Source organism: Salminus brasiliensis, chromosome 4, assembly GCF_030463535.1.
Source record: "Salminus brasiliensis chromosome 4, fSalBra1.hap2, whole genome shotgun sequence".
NCBI lineage: Eukaryota > Metazoa > Chordata > Actinopteri > Characiformes > Bryconidae > Salminus > Salminus brasiliensis.
Genome location: NC_132881.1, coordinates 29548975 through 29565044, shown reverse-complemented (window position 1 = coordinate 29565044; position 16070 = coordinate 29548975). Strand labels below are relative to the sequence as shown.

The following is a 16070-nucleotide window of genomic DNA, read 5'->3' as shown; positions in this document are numbered from 1 at the left end:
CTCTGCACTGCATTTGAATAGTACACTAACTGTACAGTCATCATTTACATACACTGTAATTGGATTGGAAAATACTAAAAGACATGTTAGCGCTTTGAATGTTGTCCGAACCGTTAACATTTCTTTTAGCGTTTGCAGCTGTTATCATTACATATTCTGTTTCACACGAGGATCAGTACTTAGGGTGCGCCAAATAAATGAACGCTGAGGACAAGTGGATGAATGCTGCGCTTCCCAGGGGTGAATTGCCTTGTGGAAGTGAATTAGATTCAAATTTTCCCCTAGCATATCAAAAAGTCACTGCTCCTCGCAGCTAATTAGAAACTGTAAATCAACAGAGAGACCTTTTCAAATAAGTGCAATTGTATTTGAATCTGCACAGAAATGTCTTCTCCAAAATGAGTGCATTGGCCTACTCCTGGAGCTTTGATTCCTGAAAGCACATGCTTCCTTCAACCAAAATAACCCATACTTTAGCACCCCATGTATTATTGAAAAGGGCTACCGTGATGTAGAAATGCAACTGCAGCATCAGCAGAAGCCCATGCACGTACTGTAGAACGCTCTGAATATATGAAACATAAGCTGTGCAATATTGCTAAGCTATACATACAATAACTCATTCTCTTCACACACAATTGTCTAATTAATCTTTGGAGGATATACCATGTTTTTAATCAAAAGTCAAATGAAAACTGGAACACTGTATTCTAATAAAAAGCTGCCACATTTTAATTCAAGAAGATGTAAGTTCTACTATTAGGAGCAAAAGAGCATTCATTTATCATTCATCAAAAAGAATACATGGACAGGGACTTCAAAACAACAGCCTACAAGTACAAACACAAGAACATTTCATATACAGAACAGACACCAAATAGTGAATTTAAAAAAGAGCACATAAAAGAGGTCAATACTAGTTACAACACTTCACTTTACAATTTTTGTTGTTAAAAAGTTTAGTGAGACATTTTGTGAATTTGCATATCATGCAGCCTGGCTCTCCTGAATAACACTGAGTTCTTAAGAATCCCATATGGCTTTGGGGTAATCCAGTCAGAGTTTTAATGAGAGGCTGCGTGGCTAAAGAGGCCCCAGGCCAGCTAGCACTGCAGACAGCCTAGGAAAGAAGCACATCATCAGCTCCACAGGACAAAAACACATTGCTACAGTGCATAACAGTCATGACACAGATATAACTCCTCTTCTACCAGCGGAGCATAGTGCACCTGTTCACGACTCACGACTCACTCAATTTAATGGAAGAACAAAAAGAAAAACAAAAAAACAACACAATCCCACACAATCTGACTTTCGTTCTGCATTGATGGCTGAAAACACATTTGACATCACAGCATACACGGAACTGCACAGCAGGATGATTAGTTAGTGTAACATTTATGCCAAGATTTGTATTTTTTTGTCCCGAGCGTGAACTACAGCAAATTCCATTTCCCTGCTTTAGTGCCATAAAGATGAAAGATGAAAATAAGCACAAGAGACATAATTAGCAGAATAAAAGTCAAAAGTGACTAATTCAGAGAAATGCAGCAAAGTAAAGGAGACAAAATGAAGATTAGAGTTGTGCATTATGTACTAAACTAATTATCATATATATGCATAAACCTGAAACCTGACAGAAGTCATAAGAAGCAAATAAAGCGCTTCAGCAATACAATGCCCAATAGTCTCATTGGCTGGGGATTTGAAAAGAGAAAAGAATGGCGTGTCAGATAAAATATATGGCTTGAGATTGCTATCTCAAACATTTCCGAATGAGATGCCAAAGAAAATGGAGGATGATTTGAGGAGCAATTCATCTTGTCACTCTGTCACTATCCGTTTGCATAATACTGCATGGAGATGTACCAAAAAAAAGAGAGCAAAAAAAAAAAAAAACTCAACCTTCAAAGTCTTCAGAGATGCAAAACACAAACAGCACACACAGCACAGACAGGAGGGAGAGATTAAAGAGGCTGTCGAGTCTGGTCAGTAGGGGGCGAACTTCTGGCGCTCTGATTTTTTGATGGTGGCCGAAGTCGGGATCTTTGCAGTGTAGGGGGCGAGGCCCGATGCTGCAGTGTGCACGGCCAGCAGGGGCACGGTTTTCATGCCAAGCAGACTGGAGACCGGGAGAGCGTAGTGGGTGCTGGGGATGGAGGGCACAGCATGGGGGGAGTGAACGTTAATGGCGGAGGGGGGAGCGGCCAGCATGGCCATGGAGGAAGGGGTGGAGGCGGAGGTGGGAGTGGCGGATTGTGGGAAACTCAGGCCGAAGTCAACAGGGTTGCCGGAAGAGGAGGAGGCAGCCTGGATGCTGAGTTTAGCCATCTCTAAACTGCAGACACATTCACAAACACACACACACACAACACCACAAGGAAGAGAAAAGGGAGTTAGGGAGATGTTTTAATAGAGTAGTGGGGGTGAAGGGGGGGGGTCAAAAGAGGAGCATGTGGAACAGGGAAGTGAGAGAAATGAAAAAAAAGAAGAATCAATAAAGGGAAATGTTATGTGTTACAAGGAACAAACCATTAAAATGGGTTTCACATGACTCAATGAGTATTAATAAAGCTGAGGAGTGCCAAAAATGGATGGGATTGAACAAAAAGGACACAGCATGATTTTTTTCTAATATGCTAAATCTGTCTTATTATACCAGCTACATGTGTAAGGTCATAATCTGCTGTTATGCAAAGCCTGACTCATTACACACTATATGGATAAAAGTATTGGAACACCTGCTCATTCATTACTTAGTTTCTTCCAAAAATCAAATTAAAAGAGATTTTGTTAGACTAACTGTATCACCCTGTATCTACTGCTCAGGGTGATCTTCACCTCACCTCAACTTCTTACAACATCTCATAACATCTCACATAACTCATCTTAAAAGTATTGGATAGAGAAGTATCATTGCAGAGAACACAGTTCCACTGCACCACAGCTCAATGCTGAGGGGCTTTACAACCCTTTACCCTCGCCTCCCAATATCCATGGTGCCAATAGGTTCATGTTCACCTGCTCCTAGAGTCCTATTCTATTGGCACTACTTTTCTACAGGAACTAAAAAAGCTGTGGATGTATCTGCACATCTGTGTCAGCAATGGGTGCCTTCATTAGAAGCTGTGCATTTGAACATTTGGACCAGTTACATGTGTAGAAAGTCAACCTCCTGGCTCATTAAACCAGCTACATGTGTGAAAAGTCAATCTCTGATTATGCTAAGTCTAGCCAATTATACCAGCTACATGTGTAAACAGTCAGCCTCCTGTTATGCTAGGTCTAGCCCATTATATCATCTACATGTGTAAAAGTCACAAGGTTGTGTATGGCCTGTCAGGGGGATCTCTTACCTGGCACTGATGAGGTACTGGGCTAGGCTGATGCTAGCCGGGGAGCCGCTGATGGTGACGTGGCGCACAGCCGAACCATCTGTGGCCCCAGCTATCTTGATCTGGGCTCCAGACATCTGGCGTATCTCATTGATCTTAGTGCCCTGTCTGCCAATAATGCAGCCTATGAGCTGAGAGGAGATGACAGGGTGAGCAGCAGACAGCATCTGTATGATTTAGTGGGCATGTCGCAGTTCTAAAAAAGGCTGAAATGCAATCTTAATTAAGGATTAACAGAATATCCCTATAGATAAAAACATATCTGTTTTAATACAATCACTCCAGCTACATTATAGTCTTAACACTATCACTGTTGTCCAATAATGTCTATGACAATGTATGTTAATTTCGAACGAGTGATAAAAGATGCACTGATGATGATGGCAGTATCAGTAAAAGTGGACAAAGTTGGAAGCTTTAACAACTGCTCAAACTGCTTTTTCACAGCAACTTCTTGCACATGACTGATGTCATTAACGTAACTTGAGCTGCCATTAATGTCATCAATTACATTAAATCACAGTATGTAGCATTTTACATTAAAAACTCAAAATCGTGTTAATGCTCCACTGACTTGTAATAGAGAGAATATTTTTTTCACTCCTTGCTCAGCATGCCAGTTTCTGCACTGTGTAATGAGTCTTCGTACCATATTTGTTTAACTTTCCAGTAACATTTCTCTACAGGGACAGTAGAGACAGCAGTCTCTCACCTTTTTTAAGGGGGGGCTAAAAGCGCAAATTCCACTTCCCAACTGTTGGGCCAATGCCAAATCTTGCACAATACTGCTTTATGTCTCTGGCACATTTCATTGTGTGAGAATTTGTATTCTTTGCTCCTGGGTTGCTCCTACAGTTGAGAAGTGGATTTATTTTTTTTGCATCACATTCATTAATACAAATTGCAATTTAAGCGCCCTCTCATGGACAGTTGTTATGTGCATTTGTTCACAAGCTGAGAGATACAGAACTATCCTAAAAAGTCAAAGAAGCATGTGGACTGACATGGTAGAGTAAAATTGCAGGATTTCACAGAAATGTGATTTGGGTTACACAGCGTCACATCATGAATGAGAGGTCTCATCCAGCTCCACCAAAGTTTCCATAGTGCAGTAGCAGCGTTCTGGGCCCGGAGTGGTAATGACAGAGATGCCATTCTACCTATTACAAGCCAGTGTACCATCACACTGTTTTTAAAGTACAACTGCAACATAATAATTGCTTTAAAGAGAAATCCATGTATTTCAGGTAACTGCATTAAGAACACTTACATCATTAGGAATGGTCAGCTCTTGAGAACTTGTCGCAACAGAGGCATCCAGACCTATGCAGGAAAATTTGGGGAAACAACTTAATGTAACACTGATCAAGTTTACATCAACTGACCGAAGGACTGCAGAACTTTTGATTCAGCAAGTGGTCTAAATTCTCTACTCTACCAGAGAATCTATTAAAAATAAGATGATGACCCCAAACTGATTTAACATGTAAAGGCAGCAGAGCCATGCTAGATGAGTCATGAATGAGTTCTGATTAAATTGTGAGCGCACTGCGCCTTTGGAGTAAAAAAAGCATCTCGAGCGTCTACTCTGTGACAGCTTGTCACAGTGTAGTGCCTTTTTTCCATAGCGGTAATCGTGCATGGCCTACAGCAGTGTGTGCGGATTCACTGCTGAGAGCATGTGTGCAGTGGTGTGAAAGGGTTGTGGGCTGGAGGGCATGCTGGTGGAACTGAACAGGTTAGGGGGTGGTGTGGAGGTACGTAATGGAGCAACACGGGAGAAGATAAGAAAACAAATGAACGAACGAAAGGTAAGGTGGAACACCTGTCTTGATGCTGAGTTAACATACGAGGACAGGGGTGGCACGTATACATCACAAAGCCTCCACAATGCTGTCATTCACCTGATAAGTCCTTGCGACAGATGACAATGAGCATAAAGTCACCTGAGTTGTCAGCCAGTGTCAGACCGCAGAGTGTGCAGCATAAGGTAGGCTTTCTGACACATACAGTATTGTGACTTCGGTAGCCTTACCATGACATTGATTTTCCTTCCCTTTCCTCAGAGTGCATAAGTAGAACTCAGTGATGGTGAACACATGAGGAGAGAGAGGATAGGACAGAATGGAAATTGGGAGAGAGACAGAGAGGAGAGAGAAAGAGATTGATGGACAGAGAGAGAGAGAGAGAGAGAGAGAGAGAGAGAGAGAGCAATAGACAGACACAAAGATGTAGACACAGACAGAGCGATGGAGGGTAGAGACAGACTTCCCTGGGGAGTTTTTCGGGTACGTACCAGGGAAGGTAGGGTTGCTCTGCCCAAGGGAGGTAAAGGGGATATGCTGCATAGCCAACTGGTGAAGCTTGGTCAACTGCGGGGCAGGAAGGGAGGTTAGAACTAGCCAATCAAATGGAATTAATTCAGAGGAAAACTGACATCTACAGACAATACACAGCCAATCTTTCAGACTCACAATTAGATCTGTTATCGGGGATCATTAGGACTCACCCCATTATAAGCTGACATAATGACAGTACTCATATCTGATTCTATTAACACATTTGTTTATGATACACTCGGGGGAGGGTATGAAGAAACAAAGGAGGAAAAGGTGTTAGTAAACACTAAGCATTAGTCATTCAAATGCAATGAATGGTCCTGAATGAAAAACCAGTGTTTCACCACTGATGTATATGTGTATTCGCATACAAAGCTGCTGTATCGGTATTGGCTCCGGTGCATGTGTTTTAAGGAGAAGGGCATTGACATGTGTGGTGGGATACGGTGGGGGAGGTGTGGTGGTGGTGATGGTGGTGGTGGAGAAGGCAGGAGGTGGCTGGAGGGAGTGAGGTAGTGACCGTATGGAAGAGATGACCAACAGCTCTGATAAGGCAGCAGCATTGGCACTCACGTCTTGAGGTGGAATGGCGTACTGTCCCGGAATAGCAAAAGCCTGTGGAAAGGAAAACACCTTCAGGCTGGTTGGAACTGAATGAATTACAAACATATACCGAATTACGACTCTTGGGTTTTAATGCTTTTTCACATATAAGCATTAAAGCACTGAAATTGGAGAGTAAGATGACCAACCACACTTCACAGTCTAACCACAAGGGGTCACTGTATGAATATATCAGACAAACACTAGGCCCAGCCTACTGACCCATTCAATTTTGGGGAAAAAAACAGGGCCTGCTACATTTTGAAGGTTTAGAATGTGTGGCCCAGAAGCACCTCTGAGTCTCCAATCTAAAATGCTAAGTATTTAGAGAGTACAATCATCTCAACATTTCAGACAGCTGAGTGCATCTAAAGGTCATTATTGCTTAATCACACATGTAGCCTTTTAAACAAACCACAACCAGTAAAGATGTTCCAAACTGAAGCATGATGAATAAACACATATCATCTTATTTTATATAGGGAATGCACTAAATTAATTCCCTTTGTAAAAAATCATGCTTAACCAAGGATCTTAATTGCAATGTATGTTAATGGAACAAGATTTTATTTAAGTAATTTCTGACTATTTCTAATGGGTCTGTTTGATATAAAATAATTACACAATGCACATGACAGCTGGAATTTTAAAGAATGGCAAGACAGTAATAACACAAAAGAATAGAATAGAATAGAATAAAATAGGTCTCACTTTATTTGGATAGTACACTTTAGCTCTCTATAGAGCTAGATAGATTACCCAAGCTCTTTCAAATTGTTAACAATCTGGTAAAGTCTGGTAAAATGTCACTCCACTGCTGCGTTCTCTCCACTGGCTTCCCGTAGCTGCCCGCATCAGATTCAAAACCCTGACGCTGGCCTACAAAGCCAAGACTGGACCAGCCCCTCCGTACTTGATGGCAATGGTCAAAAGCCGGTCTGCACCAAGAGCCCTTCGAGCTTCAAGTACGACTCGGCTCGACCCGCCATCCCTCAAAATCCACGGAAGACAAGCGTCCAGGCTTTTTTCTGTCCTGGCACCAAAGTGGTGGAACGAGCTTCCCCTGGGTGTCCGAACGGCCGAGTCGCTCGCTGTCTTTAAATGCAGACTGAAGACCCACCTCTTCCGAGAGTACTTGGGCGAATAGAGTACTATGGTCGCCTTATTGTATTGTGTTTAGTAATGTCTAAGCTTAGAGGTATCTTTGAATTATTAGTCTATTCTAACTAGCTAAGGTTTCTTTCTTGGGTAAATAGCAAAGCACTTTGTAAGTCGCTCTGGATAAGAGCGTCTGCTAAATGCCGTAAATGTAAATGTAAAATGTAAATGTAAAACACTGTTGATACTGAAAGGATTCAGTTGATACTGAATGGTTATATATAGATGCTGAGTTAAAACAATGGATAACATGGAGACAGTATCAATAAAGTAGTACTAGCTGCGTATCAAAGCCTTGGCTAAGGTAGGGTGGGTCCTCACTAGGACTGTCTTATGAAAACATCTTCTAAGAAGTCTATTGGTCACACAGATGGAAGAGTCTGGAACAGTCTAACCAGGCTGCATGGTGACATCACTGTAAAGGTCCAAAATCTTGTGTGGATTTTCATTTTTTCATGGAAATTAATTATAATTAAGAAAACTAACATTTGTAAACAAACTCTACCCTGGAGGCTTTGTTTTCTGCTATTGCTGTGGTGCTGTTTTTTCCTTTTTTCCTGTGTTGTATGTGCTGAAACTGTGGGTAACCAATGCCGGAAAGGATACATCAGTTGCATTCTCCAAATCCCCACCCAACGTAGTCTGCACCTCTGGGCTGTCAACGCTGTGGCCAAGAAATGCAGCCTAGGCTTTGGAAGGCAACTTGAGTGTGAATAATCTTTGAACTAGGAAATCACCATTATATCAGGTGAAGTGTCTTCAGGTGGGTTTTTCACACTCGCACTTCTCTATTACAACCAAAAGGGGCTCTTCTATAGCATGGCTCAAAGATCCTTTTGAAGCATTTTGTAAAAGTGTAGTGTAAGGTTTAGGACCAGGATTTGAATCCTAAGAATTTAAAACATATTTAGCTGAATAAAAGTAAGTACCTACAAATCATCTAAAATCTATTATTCAAATACATTGTTGCCCAGAACAGAACAGAAAGGAATGCTGAGGGTCTCTGACTCTCAAAAACACAGCCGACACTCTTTACCACTCCGATTAAACCAGACAGTCCTGGATCAGTAATTCAGCCGAGCCACACAGAGCAACTCTTATCTGCATGTGTGAGAGCACTGAAGCACTCCTCTGGCCTGTGTGGTGACTATATTACTGATGAGATCTGAAGGCAAGATTTATTCAGTCACACTGATCTCAATGCAATCATTAGCCTAAATATCCACACTCGTAGCTCCCCAGTGGGAGCGCGGCTATGCAATCATTAATGTTTAAGTGGAGTCACTGAATCCATAACATGCTGCTTTTCCTAACTTAACACGACTGCAGCTCTAAAGAAGTCGATGTGAAGACTGCGAGATGGCTGAAGTACTCACAGGAGCTGTATGTGGCTGGGATAAGATTGTAGGGTTGCCAGCAGAGGAAGGTTTAGGCCGATAAGGAATCGTCGCTCCCTTAGGTGGTGACTACACACAGAGGACAAGATAAAGAAGTCAAGCGTTCTTTCAGCAAGCAAAAGAGAGAACATTTTTTCTATGCACAGTATGTGCTCCTGCTCTCATGTCAACATTTACAGAACAAAGCACAGAAGCTCAGAAGACTGAAAAGTGACTAAGCTGGTAGGAGGCCCCAGAGCGCCAGTAGATGAATTAGGTAAGGCAGAAACCTTAGAAATAGGCTGAATCTAATCAAATGGAATTCAAATTGAGCATGTAGTAGGTGAAGAATTACAATATATTACATACATCCCACACTGTGATAATGCTGAAGCACAGGGGAAATCATCCATATTCAGCTGTGAGCTATTGTAATTAAATTCCACACATCACACACACGCACAAAAACACGCACCTCCAGCATTACAGTACAGATGTGTCTCACACACTGTGTAATGGCATGAGGAGTTCCGGAGATGGTGACTGCTCTCTCCGTAGACTCCGGCAGTAAGTCTCCAGCCACCTGCACCTGTGCACCTGTGGTCTGACACACACATAAAATTGCTAATGCAAATGAGCCTCAGAGGGGGCCAAGGATTGGAAATTACTTGGATAATTAGCATTCTGACCAAATAAAACAAATAATGTCATGTTTTGCTGTGTCCCCCTTAGCCCAGTAATACAAGTAACATGACATTATTATTATTTTAATATAACAGTAATGCACCCACACACTTTTTCATTAGTCAGAGCACTGCATAATGACATTGAAAACAGCAGCTCTGAAGAAGTTTTCAATTGACAATGTTATGACGCGAGAAGCTATTTAGGCCAACCTATTTGGATACTGTATATAAATATGAATCTATTTGGGCCTTGGAGGGTCATCCTGTCCTAGACATTCAAAGCAACCGGGAATTCAACCAACCAGTTCAGCCGCCACAGCCCTGAATAGAGAGGACAGCTATATTTACTCAGTGAAATCCATGAGCAGAGGGAGAATTCTTCTAACAATGTCCACTGTCATTCTGTCCAACGCTAACAAAGTGAAGAAAATGATGCTGCTTCCTGAGTTAATGTGACGGCGGTATGGCTTTTTTATTCATAGTCAAGAACACGGTGGTCATTTAATTGCAAAGAAGCTATGCCCGGTGTTTGGGAGAGAAGCCAAAGGGGACGGCGAATGGCTGTGCTGGAGACTAAATGGAGCAGCTCTCAGCTCATGAATACAAAAGTTCTGTGTTGATGAGAACAATTAATCACACTGAGCCAGAGCGTTTATGCTGGGCATGCAAACAAAGAACTCCAAGTGTTAAAACAAATCACCATGCTATGAATCATTTGGGACTCCCACAGACCTTCATAACTCTCATTCTCTTTAATCTGTTTGCTACCAGATTAAAGCTCATATCTACCTCTCTGATCTCTTTAATTTTGGAGCCTCCTTTGCCGATAAGTGAGCCACACTGACTGGCAGGGAACACAAGGCGCAGTGTTACAGGGGGTCTACTTGTCACTGTGCTGTTCACCATGGACGCCAGGATATCCTGCAATAGAGAAGCAACAATGTCACATGGCCTTCATTAGAAGTCATTTGCTTCACTTTGCACAATGAGATAGTATCTAGTATTACAGAAAAATATTCTAATTAAGACTGATACTCATTTTAAAATGACTGGGGAACTGTGTGAGGTGACTGAGGAAGAAAATTAAATTACAGCACAAACCCACTGAGGCCAGCACGCCAAGCATTCCACAGTATATTCAAACGGCACATTGGAGAATTCTTCCTTTTTAATTTCAATAAGTCTTAATAAGTTCCTCTTTCAAAAAGGTTTTCATCCTTGGTGCAATGATTACCAAAGCATTACAGCAGAATGAAGTTAATTGCACATAATGATGTTTTTCAGCATAATATGACAAACCTCCTCAAACTTCTCTGCAATCATGGCGAAAGCTTTGAAGATGACCTCAGAGGGGCCAGTGATGGTGACGATACGCTCCGGGCTGGAGCCATCAGAAATATTAATACGAGCTCCGCTCTGAAATAATAAAGAAAAGAACATAAATGAGTTACAGGCTTCATTCTAGCAGTGAGCATGAGGGCTTTATTCAAAGCAGTGAAAGCAGCACTCGTGCCTAACAGGTATTCATTTCAGCCACCGCATGCTTAACCTTGTTTATTCATTTTTCTTATGTAATCTACAACAATACCATTTCCAGCCACTTAACAAATTGTAGTAATCTAGCATGAGCATATTTCTGTACTACTTACTTCCTCTCTCATTTTCTTGACCGTTTCCCCTTTCTGAGAACCAAGCAGATGTAGTTATTAAAAACTAAAAATACACATCAATACAGAGTAACACTGTGGTAATGACACAGCAGATACACCACTGAATGGTATTAAAGTGAGGCTAACTTTATTTTTAGTATACATACCTTCCCAATGATGCTGCCCACTTCCTACAAAAGAAATGAGCAGATAATACATTAGACATTTTTTCTCAATGGTAGGTGGGGAGTTGAAGGAGTTGGAGATGCAATGTGATATTTAATATTATGTTTCCCGATCCACTGAACAGTGTACACAAAGCTTTGCTTTTCTAATGAATTATGCTTAATATGCCCAGGAACAAGAACCAACAAGGTAAAAAACAGTCCATTCTGATTACTGTGTACTGCAATTTTTTTTATGTGTTTCAGAACACAAGGAACTGAACACGGACCCCGTTTACACCTGGTCACTTCATGTGACTAGTATCTGGATTGGATCTTGATAAGATTTTAGCCACATGCATTTACACTTGGGTAGTCAAATGCGTCTTCGATTAGTCAGACTGAAATCCGATGCTGTGTGGGACAAAATATGTAAATTCGCTCGTTGCACTGCAATTATTACTACAGTTTCGGTTGTACTGGGAGGGGTTTTGATTGTCGAATGAAAGACAGATGGTTGTTTGAGTGATCAGATTTGTATGCTTTTTTAAATGAGTCTTGGGTGCATTATACTTGCTTGTCCTCCATTCAGGACTTGAGGACATTCAGTACTGCTCAAGAACCAGAAAACACAGACTCCTCGCACTCTGGTCACAACCTCTTTCACCTGCTCCCGTCTGGCAGACACTACAAAACTATGTCCACTAAGACTGTCAGACACAAGTTTTTATGGTCAGGCCATCACCTTTATCAACAGCTGATCACCATCATCAGCTAAAGGCCATAGATACTACTGATAAACTCTTATCACTCTTATCCTACAGTTACTGCATTACTGCACCATTATTCATTTAATGTGTTCACTACTGTGGTTACACAATATTTAATCTGTATAGTGTTGCATTCTGCTATTCTATGAATAACACTGTAAAGCATACTGTAAAATTTCCTTGTATAGTCTATGTATACTGTGTACACTATTGTACTGTTTTTCTCAGTATATTGTGTATTGTGCATTGTCTTCAAATTAAATGTAGAGTAGCTGTATATTGTTACACTAGAGCATACTTGGCCAATAAATCTGATTCTGATTCTGAATTTTTTTTGTGTCTTGGCCTTATCCAGATACAATCCTGATATCTCAAGACGCATGAAGTGAGCAGGTATAAAATAGGTCTTAAATTCATCTTTGATTTAGTGGAGATCAAAAGTTCAAAAGGTGTGTTTTGCTTTTAATTAGTAGGTCATATAAACTAAAAAGTTACTGAGTTGCACAAAGAGTTGGAACCCTTCCAATACTGAAATACTTAATACTTTTCATGCGTTATTTAAATAAGCCAAACAACACATTGACATTGGATTCTCCTATGTTTAAAGAGTTTTTACATAGATAAGGATGGAATAATAAACAGCAAACATGTTATTTAAGCTGTAAAATTAGTGTTTTCTCTGTCCACTGGCACAGTTCACTGTGTTTTTGACATAGAACTGATACTGATTATTGTGATAGCAATATCAAAATACTAGCATCATGCCAATTCCAGTGCTTAGATATAACCCATTCAAAGTTTGCATACTGTATTGCTATAGTGTTTCCATACTACAAAACACTGACTTATTTCCAAGCTAGGGCATGTCAAAAGTCTGTGTAAAATGATTTATACTTTCAGCTCAGTATTTACAATTTATTGAAGCAGCTCATAAACATTTATAACATAAGGGTTTACCAGTCTCACCTTTCCATGCATTAGCAGGCGGATGGTGAGGGTGACATTTAGCCCTCCCTCAGACAAGCCGCCCTCCTTCTCATTCATATTCATACTCCTTGATGATCCGGACACTTCACACTTTTCAGACAGACAGGCTCTGCACGGACAAACAGATAAGGATGTTAGCAATTCAGTACAGAACACACAGTACCAAATGCAATTCAATAAGGGGTCTCGGTCATTCCAAGCTCTACATACTTGATTACTTCAATAACCCACAGCCACAATAACTGTATCTCTAAAAATATTCATTTAGTTCTCACAAAGATACTCATTTCCAATTTTGCTCTGTCCGTTATGTCATTTTTTGTTCCCGCTGGAAGTGGGTGAGGATGTGAGAGTTCAGCACTGTCACCAATTGGAGCCACACATAGGTGCCTTCTATTGGTTCCACTTTAATGTAACTGATGTGACAGCACTTGATAAGACGCAACAGGAGTCACTTGTTCTCTGCTGGCACTAAGGATCAAGTGATGTCTGTGTGACCATGTCTAACAAGATCTTGTTAATTTATCAGTAAGTAAGCACAATGCTGGCCTGTTTCCCACATTCCTCCGTTTCTCTGTGTAGCCTATATTCGGATGAGAATTCACATTTTCTATTTCTGAGACTCAGTGATAAGCGTGGCGAGGTCATGGGGTGAAAATGAAAAAGGACTCATGTTAGCTCTCCAGACGCGTCTGATCCTTTGAAGGTCTTCTGTGAATATCTTATGCAGTTGTAGTTATTGTGCAGTTTTGCTCTGATAATGGGTACTGTGCCTGATCTTTGCCTAATGAGGCCCTGCAGCTCACACAATGAGTTTCATTAGGAATTCTAGGTGGCACAGAATAATAATTCCACTGTATTTAGTCCCTGCACTCTTCTTTTAGCAATATCTCACCTCTATTTCTCTGTTTTTCAGATACTCACATAAGGTTTGAAGAGCAGAAACAGCTCTCTCTGTCGCCATTGCACACAAACACTGCAGCACTGATGATACACACTGATTAAGAAGACAAGGAGACAGAAAAACTGGATGAAGATTCAATAAAAATTTAATTTCCTTAAACAATTATGGGATCTGAACATCAAAACAAAACAAAAAAAATTTAAAAACAACATTTCTATATTTCCATTTTTAAATTGGCTCCACTGTGTAGTGTCATACTGTGAGTTTCTACAACGATGCTTATTAATGTTAATATAAACCCGATCAATAAAAAAAGATCAATGGGGCTAACAATAGAGCTAGACGTCTGCAAGTAAAATGTCTGGTCTTTTATTGGTCTTCTGTTCGCTGTTGTTTCATCAGGTAAATGCATCAAACAAACAGCAACTGCCTTTGCCTAATCCTATAGGCCAGGATTTATTTGGCTAATGCTAAAACCCTTTTGACCCATTTCTGTCTCCTCAAGCTTGTCAGCAGGCCCCCAGGTCCTTAGAACCACTCTGTCATGTTCCAACACAACACTAACAAGCTCAGGTCACATATGCACTGGTTTTGTTTACTCACACATCAGACGAAATATATGGGCAATATGTGGGCTAATTGTCACTGTTTTAAACTTTGAAGTAAACTTTGAGCAAGTCTAGGCAACCAAATCAAGCCAGAATTTACAATGTAGTGTTTATTCAGATATATTCAGTGAATTCCAGAGCAGACATAAGCGTAAATCATTTGTGGGTTTACATTCAATTTACATACTTGCTGAAGCTTGTGACTTCCTTTTAGAAATGTTGCTGCCCCCAATTATTATTAAAGTGAATACGATGCAGATGGTGGGTGCAAGTAACACTGAATACATGTAATCCGTAATCCCTCCATGTCCAAAAACAAATAACAAAGGACTGAGAGGGAAAAACAAGTACAAGATTCTGTGTATGCACATTTACTTTAAATGTGTATAGTGTACACATGAATTAACCTTAACAATAGACTAAAAGAGCATTTTTTTCCACCTTGAAACAACTTAAAGTTATTTTCTGTGTAGTATATTCCCATCAGAGCAGAGTCTAGACAGGTTAAATGCGTATATAAGCCTATTTTCGTCCAGCCTGAAAGCGTGACAAGTAGCTTTGGTACAAGTTAGCAAACTGACCTGCTGGGTTGATAGAGGTTGAGACAGTAGGTTGGTGTCAGTCCCTCTTGTCCTCCTTGTCGCTCCAACAATGTGCATGAGTGTGTGAGTCTCCAGTGGCTGTATGGTCCTAGTAATGAAGAATTGCCCTCCTTTGTTGTCAGTTGTATTCAGAGAATGGACAGATGGCCTTGTGCCCGTAGCTCTGCCCGACTAGCTTTACTGTTTTTTTCCCCTCTGGCTTAGCCTCTGATAAGCCCATACAGCAGGGTAAGTGAGCCTGGAGTCCCTCACTTTGCCTAATGCCCCCACAGTTAGCACTGTGACAGTAGAGGTTCATCATGAGGTTCATCATGAGACTTCTGTATAGCGGTAAAGAGAGCAAGAAAAAGTTGTTGAGTCCAAAAGGTATACTCGCATAGATAGATCCCATAGCAAAAAATTAATGGCTGAGCTTCTCATGTGCCAGCACCACATAAAGCAGAGATAGAAACAGATGACTACTCTAAAATAGGCCCATCATGCAGACACACTAAATCACTGTTCTGGAAATGATGGGAAGATATTTAACAGTTTAGGACTGGGAAAAAAATACCAGCATTTTCTCCAATAGTCATGGTCATTTCCAAACTGATTGTGTCACATCATTATGGATGGGAAGACACACTGCTCCAGCTTCAGCAGTCTGACACCCCCTCCCCCAAAACCCCAGCATCTACTTCTGCTAATGAGGCCAAAGCTCTGTGAAAACAATGTGGGCCTTTAACAGAAAGAGATGCATTCAGTTCGGCAGCCAAATTATGAAGTGAGCGAATCAGTGGAGCAGAAGTGGCATATTTAATTACTGCCTGCTGTTTGGGATGGCTATAAA

At 40.9% G+C, this 16070-nt stretch overlaps 1 protein-coding gene across 2 annotated transcripts; it reads right to left on the bottom strand.

Annotated features, from left to right (window-relative positions):
- Positions 1-1399: 1399 nt before the first annotated feature.
- On the bottom strand, positions 1400-15293 carry LOC140554091 (poly(rC)-binding protein 3). 2 transcript variants are annotated; one of them, XM_072676903.1, is made up of 14 exons: positions 15221-15293; positions 14052-14124; positions 13107-13236; positions 11374-11397; positions 11207-11239; positions 10857-10973; positions 10347-10478; positions 9347-9475; positions 8872-8961; positions 6308-6349; positions 5692-5767; positions 4666-4718; positions 3357-3526; positions 1400-2338 (listed from the first exon to the last, which is right to left on the bottom strand). In XM_072676903.1, the coding sequence occupies exons 3-14, from the start codon at positions 13188-13190 to the stop codon at positions 1990-1992; spliced, it is 1299 nt and encodes a 432-aa protein (XP_072533004.1). In that variant the 5' UTR covers positions 13191-13236; positions 14052-14124; positions 15221-15293; the 3' UTR covers positions 1400-1989. The 2 variants fall into 2 exon arrangements, with proteins under 2 accessions (XP_072533004.1, XP_072533003.1); XM_072676902.1 differs by lacking the exons at positions 1400-2338; positions 5692-5767 and having other exon boundaries at positions 3475-3526.
- Between the last annotated feature and the right edge of the window lie 777 nt (positions 15294-16070).